This window comes from Manis javanica, chromosome 1 (genome assembly GCF_040802235.1).
Source record: "Manis javanica isolate MJ-LG chromosome 1, MJ_LKY, whole genome shotgun sequence".
NCBI lineage: Eukaryota > Metazoa > Chordata > Mammalia > Pholidota > Manidae > Manis > Manis javanica.
The window spans coordinates 161,165,345-161,177,777 of NC_133156.1; the positions used below are offsets into that span (position 1 = coordinate 161,165,345).

General features: G+C 45.0%; 1 protein-coding gene across 3 annotated transcripts in view; it reads left to right on the plus strand.

Moving 5' to 3' along the window:
• Positions 1–262: 262 nt before the first annotated feature.
• Positions 263–12,433, plus strand: part of AFF3 (ALF transcription elongation factor 3) — a 519,828-nt gene continuing 507,657 nt past the window's right edge. For all 3 annotated transcript variants that reach the window (XM_037020011.2, XM_037020012.2, XM_073239775.1), the window contains exons 1-2: positions 263–330; positions 481–582. In XM_037020011.2, the coding sequence (XP_036875906.1) occupies positions 530–582 (53 nt within the window). In that variant the 5' untranslated portion in view covers positions 263–330; positions 481–529. The remainder of the gene's footprint in view (positions 331–480; positions 583–12,433) is intronic.

Consider the following 12,433-nt stretch of genomic DNA (forward strand, 5'->3'; position numbering starts at 1 on the left):
GCCGGGCAGGCGGGAGGCGGCGGGGGGCCGGGAAGCACGGCCTGCGAACGCCGCGGGACCCCGAGAAGCGGCGCGGGGAGGGCGCGCGGGGCGGGCGCGGCAAGCGGGGCTCACGGCGCGCGCGCGCTCCTCGGCCTCGCCCGCGCACACGCGCCTCCCGGAGGAGAAAGAGGGGCGGGCGCAGAGCACCGCGGCGGCGGCGGCGGCTGCAGCGGGCCGGGCCGCCGCGAGGGAGGGAGGAGGGGCGGGCGCGGGGGGCGGGGGCGCGGCGGCAGCGCGGCGAGCTCGCCGCTGTCTCCTGAGTGTGCCTGCGCGCGAGCCGGCGAGCGGGTGAGTGCGCCGGCCGCTGCCGCCCGGCCGACCGGCCCGGAGTCGGGGGCGGGGGGCACCGGGGGCACCGACCCGGGGGCTGGCGGGCGGGCGGGCGGCGGCCGCTCCGGTACGGCCGGGATGCACCTTGAGCGGCGCCTTTCGTTGCAGCGCGCGGGCGGCCCAAGCCTCGGCGACGGCGGCGCTGACACCTCCCACCATGGACAGCTTCGACTTAGCCCTGCTCCAGGAATGGGACCTCGAGTCGCTGTGGTGAGTCCCCGTGCCCGCCGCCGGGGCAGGCGAGGGCGGCCGTGGCGGCCCGCGCGCCCTCACCTGAGCGGGGGGCTCTGGGCAGCCGGCCACCGTGGGGGTGGGGTGGGCCGGGGGCGTCCGCCTCGCCCGCTCCTTCCTGCCTCCCGGCTGTGGAGGCACGGCCGCCTCCGTGTCTTCTGGCCCCTCTCTCTCGTCCCCTCCCCCTGGTGCTGCCCGCCGCAGTCCTGGGGCCGCTGATTAGGGCAGCCAGGGGCAGAGCGCAGCCATGGAGAGAAAAGACCTGATTTCTAGAACGTGTCACTCGTGCCCAGGGATCCACCCCTCAGCCCCGAGCCCCCCACATCGCCCTTTCCTTCCTGTGCGCCGCCGCCCTCTCCTCCAAGAGCCTCTGGTTCCCGTGGAGTTGGGGCTGCTGCAAAGTGCCTTTAGAGGATGCTCCAGCTTCCTGCCCGTCTGCGCCGTGTGTTGGCGGCTGCATCCCTTCTGCCTCTCACACCCTCTCCCACCCAGTGGAAAGTGAACACCCAGGGTAGAGGGCGAGCGCTTCTTCGTGCGGGAATTCCAGAGGCCTTGGCCCAGGAGAGACTCATTTCCTCGAGGTTCACGATTCCTCTGGGCCCTTCCTTCACACCTCAGGACAGTACACCTCCTCCTCCCCACCCAACCGTGGCGCCTTGGGAAGCCCTTTATTCCACGCTCGCCGCTCGGGGAGCGGGCAGCCCGGGGAGCACTCCGGGTTCTCATTTTGAGGAGCTGCTGTAGGTAAATCGCCGCCAGAAGCAGTTTAGTTCTAGTTGCGGGTGTCTTAAAAATCCTATTGGCTGCTTCAGTATCCCTCTTGTTCCCCCCACCCCCTATCTCCTAAATGTTTCCAGCCAGCCCTGTTCAGGTGGTAAAATTACTGCCTGCATATTCCTGGAGGAACTTGTGTTATGTTTAATATTTACGGGAATGAACATCTGCTGGAACAAGCATATTAACTGCACTCTGTTCTGCCTCTGGTAATCGCTTACTGTAAGCTAAGGTTTTTGTTTTTTTTTCCCCTTTGCTTTAATTCAGCAGAGTTCACATGTGTCTAAAACTGCAAGTGGTGTGCATATGAATATGCAATGTACAATTTTAAAGCTAAGCTGCTTTATAATTTATTAGATCGTATAGATGATTTGTGGATATGTGTATGTTTTCTGTGATTTAGGCTTCGAGTGACTTATCTTTCTAAGGCCAGGTGTAACAAACTAAACTGGTCACAGAGGTAGCACATTATCGAGCAGTTTCTTATAAAAGATCCAATGAAGACTAAGTACAGCTTACTCTGCATAATGCTGGCGCCTATAAAATACACGAGGATGGGCCCTAATGTAATAAAACTTTTATATATTACACTGGAAACTTCAAAGAGCCAGCGTATAAAGAATATGAAACATGTTACTACTCTATAAAAGTTGCTAATTACTGTGTTGTTGCTCCTGGGGTTATTTCAGCCTTTCATTTACAGATAGCTATTATTTTACAGGTTTATATTTATAAATGTTGGTTTCTGGCACAAATTCAGTAGGTTTCTAGTTAGAAACTGTGCTTTAAAAATGACTTTTGCTTTTAAAAGGCAGGTTTTCACTCAAAGGAAAGAACTTAATTGTTTTGGCATATTTTAATGTTGCTTGTCTGCTTGCTGACTCAAACTGAAGCCCCCTCATGGCTTTCACAAGTAGTATTTTGAAATTACCAGCCATAGTCTGTGGGTTTTTCCAGCACAGGGCCTGAGTTTCATTTCTCTTTGCATCCTTAGTTCCCAGCTGAGTTACCTGGAGCACAGTTATATAATACATGTCTGTTGAATTGACTTGAAATATACATTAGCTACAGTATATTTATTATTTTAAAAAGTGAAAAAAATTAAACATTTAAAAAAGCTGCTGTACATGCAATCAGATTTTAATCAATGCATCAATTTACCTTTGGCTTATGAAAGCATGCAGGCTTTCTTGCTTACATAGTAGGGCAGTTTGACTTGACTGAGAGACTGTTTCTAGTTTGCAGATGTAGAATTTATATTTTACAAAAGCTTATATGTTTTTGACAAGTTAAATACCAATCAGACTCCTGGAGTATGCATTTCTGACACAGACCTTTTCTCAGGCGTGGATGAATTTTTGGATGGTATTTTTTGACTCAATTTTATGGTTTACTATTAAGTTTATATGTTTTCAAGTTTATGGTTTACTTTTACACTTACAAATGATCCAAAATAACCACTATTTGAGTACTTTCTCTGCATCAAATATTTTCATATCCATTTGAATCTTATACACAATCCTGGTGGTAGTAAGTCAAAGTTGTCCCATTTTATAGACAAGGAAATTGAGGCTTTGAAACTGTAAAATGACTCCCCTGAGACCATCAAACAAATGACAGCAGAATTTCTAAACTAACATATACTGAATATTTAACACTTACCAGACACTGTGCTAAGGACATGACATGTTATAACTTGTTCTAAGTACATGTCTTAGCTCATTTAATCCTCACAACAACCTTAGGAAGCAAGTACTATTATTATTTCCATTTCACAGATGGGGAAATTGAAGGTGGTGAAGATAAGGTAATCTGCATGAGGTCACACACACCTGCATGAGGTGATTCAGAAGAGGAGGAGTCATATTTGAACCGAGCATTAATTTCGAAGCCCAGTTTTCTGACTTCAAATCCAGTGCATTTTCTACAGTACTGCAGAAATCTTCCTATTTGTGAGGGTGGCTCTGAAATTAATTACAAAACTAAACCTTGATTGATTTGAAGTTAATGTTAAAGCAAAGAAAGTGAAGGTCAAATCCCTAAATCATAATGGCCTAAAGTTAAAAATTTGAGAACAAAATACCATGATTTTGTAAATTAACATATAAAATAGCATGCAAACTTAAAGACCACTAAAAGCTTCTTCCTTTGGTTCATCTTAGTAAAACATTTTTCTTTGGAGAGAGTGAGGAAAGATACAGGTAATGGCAAAAGAGAATGGTATTTTAATCCCTAACAATTTTCTCTAATTGGTGAGCATCATTTTCCAGTAAAACAAACTGCAGTTTTGTTAGTTGTGACTATGGCTTTGAACCTGAGCTGGCTTAGTCTCCTGGTCCCAGAAAGTGTCCCCAAATGACCGTATAGACAATATGAAGAAAAAAGCTCATACTGTTGAATATAATCAGTATAGATTATCGATAATATAAGAACCATCTCTTCCATTTCCTTGCACACCCTTTCCCCAACTCAGAAACACCCATACTTATTTTTCAGGGGAGTTCTTTAGAGCCTGAATTGTCCAAATAACTCCTTCAGCCTTCAAGTTGAGAAGGGTAGCCCCCTTACTCCACTTCCCACTTCTGTTCTGAAGCAAGACTGAAGGACTTGGAACAATGTGAAGGCAGGCATTCATTCTGCACCCAGCTCCAAAGCTTCATTCATAGAGCTGGGTCCCTGAAGACTTGAGGATCAGTAAGGTCGCGGGGGCAGATATCCAGAGGAGAAGCGCCTCTTCACCCTCCCGCTCTACTCTTCCTGTTCTCCACAGCTTTTCATCAGCTGCTGGACGTAGGAGCCACTCCTCAGGGCCTTTACAATAATGACCATCCCTTTTAATAGGCTGTTGCTTTCATTTATTCACCTAACAAATATTTATTGATCGTCTCTTAAGTTCAAGACCTTTTGCTAGTTGCTGTAAGGTATACCAAGATGAGTAAACCATAGGTTGTCTCATGTCATTGTCTAGTTGGGGACAGAGACACGGATGCATGTAAAAATGTAAGTTTCCAACACTGGTGATTCAGAAGAGGGAAACACCATATTTGGGACTGGGGTGGGTGGTGGAGGAGGGAAAGAGGAAAAACTGAGTTAAAAAAAAAAGGTTTCCATGGGAAAGGTAGCCTTTGAACTAAAGTCTTGGAAGATGAATGGGATTCCTGCAGATGGTGAGGTGGGGGTTTTGAGAGGCCATAGAGACATCTTGGACAGAAAGAACTTGAACAAAAGCTTTCATGGTGTCTCTGAAAGATCCTTTTATGAATCATGGTGGAAGTACCTATTCTAATATTTTAAAGATGCAGAATTTGTAAGCATGAGGTGGTTTCAATGAATGAGAAAAGTTTTCCAAAATGAACTTGGTCAAACTGTATTTAATTTCCTTAAGTATAAACACATTTTAGTTATTGGGGAGAAAGTCTATCAAAATACAACAGAAATACCCAGATCCCTCTCTCTACTCCTTCTCCTTCCCCTACATCCAGTAGCTTCACATAGGCCAGGATCCATTTATTTTTTGTTCCAATAGGTATTATACTTCATACTTTTTCAGACTGGAACTTTTGAAGTTATGTAAGATTGTTTTGCACTCATCAGTTCTCTTCAATTCAATAGGCATTTATAGAGTTAGGCATTACTATAGGGCAGGTGCTATAGATCAGTGGCTCTCAAACCTTTTAGACCATGACTCACACTAACAGATAAATCTAACACTGCACCAGTACATTATTCATGTACATATACACACACACACATAACTGAAGAAAGTGTTGGGAAATGACTCTTATCCTTTGCATGATGCACTTTGACATTTTCTATTCTATATTCCATTCTATTTCTTCTTCTCTTTTCCCTCCCTCCTCCTCTTTCTCTTCTTCCTCCTTCCCCATCCATCTATGGTTTGAAACTCCTGGTTAAAAAAACCCAATTGTACGGGATGCAAAGGAAAGAGAGCGTGTTTACTGGTGACTTGTAGGAGAATAAACCGCACACATAAATGTCTCTAATACAAAGCAGACACTGCTTGTTTGAGAGGAATGGGGGCACATCATGTTGAGAGACCTTCATGGTGCAGTGACATTTGAAGTGGATCCTTGAGAAGTAGAATTTAAGGAGAAAAGGGAGGGAAGACTACATGGAAGGAAGACTGAATAGAAATAAGGAGGGAATCAAGTGTGACACTTTTTGGTGAAGATAGTTATTAACTAAGGCAGGGTGGGGACGGATGGCACTCCTGCAGGGAAAGAGGGAATAAAGAGAGCCACAAATAACTTACCCTCCACAGGGATGTTTCCCAATAGTACCTATTGGTTCTCTTCAAATCTACCGCAGGCCAACATGACCAGGCCGTGGCTTCTTGCAGGCCTTCTTAGCCTTCCCAAGTCCCTCATAGTGTCAGGACACTGCCCCAGGTCCCTGATCTTGACCCTCAGATGCCTTGAACCTTTCCTCTAGCCTCAGCAAAGCAAACATTTTAAGTCCTGCCCCTTTCTCTTTAGTCAGTTTTTAGGGGTCAGAGCATTTCATCAGAACTACCAGGGTGGAAGGAGAGGGCGACACTCCCAGCATGCTCTGGGCATGGGCAGAGTGCCAGGCTTTCTGCAGCACATTGGTCAGGAGGGAGCTGCCTGACTGGCTGCACTCACTCCCATTGGCCAAAAGTGGCTTTATGCTTGTTTGTGGCAGCTCCCATTGGCTGAGAGCATTGCCCTGAGCCTAGGAAAAAGGCCTTAGCTAGTGAGTGGAAGAAAACATTTCCAGGAGTGGCTCCCAAGACTCCCAAGACTGTGGGCTACAGTCAGGAAGGGAGGTGTGGATGGGAACCAGTGAATTGCCAGGGGCAGGGAGCTGAGTGCTGCCTCCCCTAGTGAGGAGCACCAGCCTAGTGCCACCGGTAGTGTGTTTGGAACAAAGCCAGTGGGACAACTGGTTAACTCGGGGCGCTGAAGTTGAGACTCAGAGTCAGCTGGGCCCTGTGAGGGTATCAGAGAGAATGTGCGCCAGATGTGCAGATGGGGTTTAATCAAATGTCTTTTAATGACAATGAAGATGAATATTGTATGGGGGTAAATGATTCCTTCCTGTGTGCCAGATTCTCCTGTGAAAATGTAGGAGGATTATAAAATGCGAAGAATCTATTTTGGGAGAATGTCCCTGTGAACTAGAACGGGTCTGTCTAATCAATGACACTCTAGATTTAGTAACTTGAACGAGGAGGCCCTTTGGCTTAATACTGGCTAAAATAACAGTCAAACTAAGAAAACAAAATTAACCTCAAAATGGAATGCAAGATTTTTGTGTATGTGTAAGTGGGGTTTTTAACCTGGAATAAGTTTGCCTGTTTAAACTTTCTGATTTTGCAAATAAAGCACTGATGGCAAAATCAAGGCCATAAAAGATGATTTAATGTCATTGGATGGTAACATAACGCTTCCTTGTTTTATTTTAAAGTGAAATACATAAAACTTATTTTCAGTGTTGCCTGTACTCTTTTGTCTGGGAATTTAATTGAGATTTCTGAATTCATCTGGCACCAGCCTTGCTTCTGTTTGGCCCTGGGCAGCTCACTGTTTTTCTCATTTCCTATTCTCAGCCTTGGTTTAATCACTTATAAAATGACAGCCCTTATGCTGGCCTACCTCAAAAGGTTGTGATGTTAAGTAATAAAAGTGTCAGTTGCTTTGTGAATGCCAAATGTAGTTCTTTCAATACCCTTAACTTCCTTAAAAACGTCTCTTTATCGTAAATATGGAAGGCTACAGAAAGGCCATAATAGGTCAGGTCATCCATCTGGTACAGAGTTCTGTCCCTGGCACGGGACCCAGGGACATTTTTGCGAGTAGGGGTTGTAGTTTTTCTTAGTTGTACATCATAGTCTAGCAGACAAATATGCCCTTACTTATGGTTGTATTAGTAACATATGTAGATGTATTAACCATTACATAATCTTTGATATTTCACTGAGAATGTATTAAATTACCACCCATTACATCAAATGACTTCATTTGGCACTCTGGGTCTCATTAAATTCTGTCAGGCTAATCATAATTTAGTTCCAATAGAAACAAAACACACAGTTATACCGGGTAAGAGGATCCCACACCACCCAAGAAACTAAATGGGTTTAGTCTAAGGAAGCTAACACCTGGGGACATGATCTGGTGGGGCCCTGGAGTGTTTGGAGGTGTCTTTTCCTTGGGAAGGGGGAGGAGAGTTGCTCTGGGTTTGCTCAAGGGCATGAGTAAGATCAGGGGGCCTGAGAATATCTAACAGTGACCTGAGGAGGCCATCTCCGAGGGTAGCAATTACCTATCTTTAGGAGGCCGTAGACCCCCTGCCAGGTGCTTTGTAGACAATGATTCCTGGATAAGTGGACTAGCAGCAATAAGTTTTCTCAGAGTCCTTCCAACTTCAAGAATCTGTGATCATTTCCATCACAGGGGAGTGGGAATACAAGAGTGCAGAAGTCATTAATTGCATTCACTTGTGTATTTTTTCCCCTTTGCAGTACCTCTGCCCACCTGTGGAGAAGGGCATAGAGGGCACTTAAACTTCTTCGTGTAATTTTTTCCCAGGAGGCTCATTGTGAGCTGTGGTAAACAAACATGACTGTAATTTGAAGACCACTCTAGCATAGCAACTCGGTTTAGAGTTATGTGCTTAATTTGGTACTGAAAATAATTTTATTTTTCCCTCTTCATGGACAGGAAATTAGTTTTCAAAAATCCTCTAGAGTACTGTAATGTGAGTCTGTTAGTCTTAGTGAAATTTTTCTCGTCATGCCTGTACTGTTTACCTGAGTTATGCAGTGACAGAACAGATTTTCTGTTGGTGGTCATTGAAATGTTAATGAGTTACCTGGCAGTTTTGATAGGAAAAGGCTTTACTGTAGTGGATCTTCACCAATTTTGGTAAATAATCTGTTTTTGTTTTCAAATTTCAAAATGTATTTGTTTTTCTATAAAATACATCTCAAGGAAGAAAAGAGCTTAGAAAACTATTTTGCAAACATAGGTCAGTGTACTTAACTCTCACCTGGGCCAGTGCTCCAAACTTTAACGTGCATCTGAATAACTTAGGAATCTTTACAAAATAGATTCAGATTTAATAGGTCCAGGGTGGGGCTATGAGTCTGCATTTCTAACCAGCTCCCTAGTAATACTGCTGGTCCATAGACCAAACTTTGAATAGTAAGAACTAAAGGATTAAAATTCCTTTGGAAGGAAGCTCTTTAAAAATGCCACATTTTATTCTCTTTATTTTGGGGAGGCTTTTGTATACTAACACTACAGTTCCATAATGCCAGGAGGGTACATTTAGATGCAGTATTTATTTCATTTTCGTGAGTCTTTCCAATACAATTTTGATGAGTGTGAGGGGGTGGTTAATTGTATCCTAGTGGGGATAAGAGTGGGAACCAAACATAAAAACATACGTAAACAAAGTTTGTAATCAATAGGCTAATCACCTTTTACAGCATTATAGTTCTCTTCAGTTCTTCAAAGTCTGGTCCTTCTGCATCAGGAGCAAATGCTGGGAGTAACTGGGTACGAAGTCTTACAAATACTTCTGGATTTTTTTTGGGATCCCACATCAGTCCTCTAAGTACCGAGGACGCAGACCAAATGTCCCCACTCTCTCCCAGCCGTTCCCTCTGGCAGAGAGTGGGCATGGGGGGAAGCAGGAGGCAGCACTGTTTGGGAAGAGGGGCAGCTACTTTCAGAATCACGGCACTACCCTGTGGCCATAGCTGCAAATTGCAGCGTTCCAGTGTCCTAGGAGAAATCCCAACTCACCTCCAAGCTCCAGGGGGAACCTTCTGTCCAAGCATTGCCAGCTACTCTCTCCCTCAGCCCTGCCACAGAGTTCCCTGAGTCCATCAGGTGCTCAGACTTAGCTGCAGTTTCTGGGTTTAATCTCCAGTCCTCTTTTCCTAGAAAATAAGTACAGATAGGACTGATTATGTGAGTAAATACAGCACAATTGACTTTGAATGTGCTGTGAGATTGGTGGGAAGTTTATTTACTTTATCTTCTTCATGAGGGTTTGTGTGTGCCATGAGTGCACATGCACACACACACATACAGACATTGCCCTTCTCTAAGATAGACATAGAAGACTGTTGCTGATAAGAGCAAGCAGATTGTGTTTAAACAATTGTGACTATTTCAGTTTGGAAAAAAAAAGCTGACTTTCAGGAATAGTAGGACCGATTTAAATCTTACAGCCATGGAACACGTGGGAACCCACAGAGGAAGTGTTTGCAATAGCTTTAAGCCATTGTTTAGGCTAATACTTCTCCTTTGTGCTTCTATGGCCCATGATTTTCCTTATTCAACATAATCTATTGTGTTACCTAATATGTTTAGTCATTTCTTGTGAATATGCGATGTTACATTCCATCTATTTAACTTTTCCATCCAGTTGGGAGGAAGCGAATGAGAAACTGTTCCCCCTTTAGTATGGAGATAGGTCTAGCCCATATCAAGGAAAGCAAGTGTTTGGTTTTGCTTTGGTTCGTACTAGTATCATCAAATGAGTGTACTTGTTTCCGCACTGGGGAAAACACTATTTATTGGCTACCAGTATATGGTACAAATAACAGAACAGTCAGGTGATTTGGGCAATGCCCCAAAAGACAAAAGGACTCTCAGCATTTGGCTCTGTTGGGTCCTGAGAAGAAACACCCAAGATTTCCTCCAGAACAAAAAAGCAGCTGATAATGGGCAGCTAAATTTTGAACTTCGGTTACATTACTCAGGCTTTTGGTCTTGTCTGAGATGACAGGCCGATGGCATGGCCCTGCTTGCTCCCTTTCAGGCCATGGCAGGGAGCCCGCTGGCGTCGTTTCTCAGAACTGTGAAGGTGGGAAGTGCTTTTGGAGGTTGAGGACTTTATCCCAGGCTGAGAGGCTGACATCTTCACTGGCTGTAGACTCTGCAGTTCACTGAAGTAGAGGCTCAGGGCCCGAATGTTTTGGTGCCTGCACTTTCTGAAACATGCTACCCAGTCCCTCTCCTGGTCTGTAGCGGTGGTGCTGATGAGGATTCTCATGGCCAGAGGGTGCAGCTCTAGAGACCCTCTGAGCAAAGTACAAGAGCTGCCCATCACCTCGTGGAAACAGGCAGCAGCGTTGGCAGAGGTGGGAAGGCACCTCTTCAGATCACCGTGTGTGTAAGAGCCTTTTTTTTTTTTTATGTGAAATCACATGGTTTTCTCCTTTCCCGGGGTATACCAGCTGTGCCTTTAGCTGTGTCTGTAGGATGAAGCCTTTGGCCTGGCTGATCTTGTCTGGGCTCTGGTTAGGTTGATGTGGATGAAGTCCACGCTCTCTTGAGTACTGCTGTCATGTGTGGCCGCAGGATATTTGGAGCTCGGGACAGATGTTTTATGTAGCTCCAAAAGCATGACCGTGTGTAGGAGAGGTGCCCCCCATACTCCCCTATTTGACTTCCTTCCTGCAAGTAGCTGCCACTCTTCCCAAACAGTGCTGCCTCCTGCTCCCTTCCCAACTTGAATTAAAACTCTAAGGCTGAGTTAACAAGTTCTGAGTATGGGAATTAAATATTTATTGTCCAAAGGAAGTATGGAATGTTATTGTCTAATATTTAGGTAGGTAATTAGTTATATAAATTAATTTCTATTCTTTTTCTTACAAAAGCAATATTTTAAAGTCCTAAAATTTTATATATTATAATGTAACACAGTTTGGATGCCTTAAGCTGGTCTCTGTAACTTTATTCCTAATAGACTTAAAGGTTTCTGGGTTGAAATGAATAACCATTTATTGAGCAAGACAGAGAAGTGAGTAAACCACTTTTCTAGCCCTTGATGTATTTATAATTTATAATTTAGCCTGTAACAGACTATTTCAAATAATCCCAGTTTAGTTTTTATATGCTCTAATCAGGAATCCTGTGGAGTACATAAAAGGGTACCGTACCCAGTGCAGAGTTTTGGGGATTATTTCCTGGAGAAAGTGACATTTAATTTGAGTTTTAGAAGAAGAATAGGAGTTAGGCTGGGGGCAAAGGGACATGTGGCAGGTCCACATGTCATAAGCAAAGGCAAAGAGGTGAAAAATAGCTTGTTATGAATGATAGCAATGATGGCTAGAGGCAAGTGCAGTTCTGAAACATTCAAGGTAGGGGCTCGAAGGAGAGGATCTGGGGGAGTGGAGCTCCAGGAGCCAGGCCTTGGAGGGCCTTGCATGCATTCCAAGGAGCCTGAACATTTTCTAGTAGGTGATGGCCTGCTATTCAGGACTCTGAGCAGGGGAACAAAATGGTCACATTTGCATTGCATTATCATTTCTAGAAGGCATGTTACAAGGGTGAGTCTGGTGGCCTTGAGGGGCACTGCTGGAGGATCAGGAGGTCAGTCAGAGAGTGAGGACAGAGAGGAGGGGATGGATTAGAGAGGTGTTTAGGGGAATCCAGGGTAGAACTAGCTGATTGACTGGATGGAGAAATGAGAGAGGATGAGGGGTCAAAGAGGCCTTTAGAATATGGGTGATAAGGTAGGGAATATAGGAGGAAAAGCAAGCTGAATGGGAAAGGTAAAGTGTTTGGATTTCACTATGTGGCATTTGAAATGGCTGTGGGCCCTCCAGGTAGAATCACCTACAGGAAGTTTGCTGTGTGATAATGATTTAAGGACAGAAGTAAAGATTTGGGAAGTTGTCAGCATACAGGGCTGGTGAAAGCTGTGCGATGGACAAGATTATTCAGGAAGAGTGAGGAGAGAATGAGAACTAGACTGAGGACACACGGGCAGTAAAGGGAACAAACAACCAATGGATGAGGTTGAAAAACAATTGTGGGAGAGGTAGCAGACTACGAGAAGATGGGGTCTGTGGTCCGCTGCTTCAGAGCTGTCACCTGACTGGAGCAGGTTGAGGTGGCTTACGGAGTTGACAGTGGGCTCAAGGACTGAATGGGAGGTGAGAAAGTGGGGAATACAACTCTTGAGGGGACAGATGGGCAAACTGGTAGAGGAGGTGCCCCAAGAAGGAAATGGACAGGCAAGGCCACCTGTAAGAGGGAGAGCATGTGGGTGT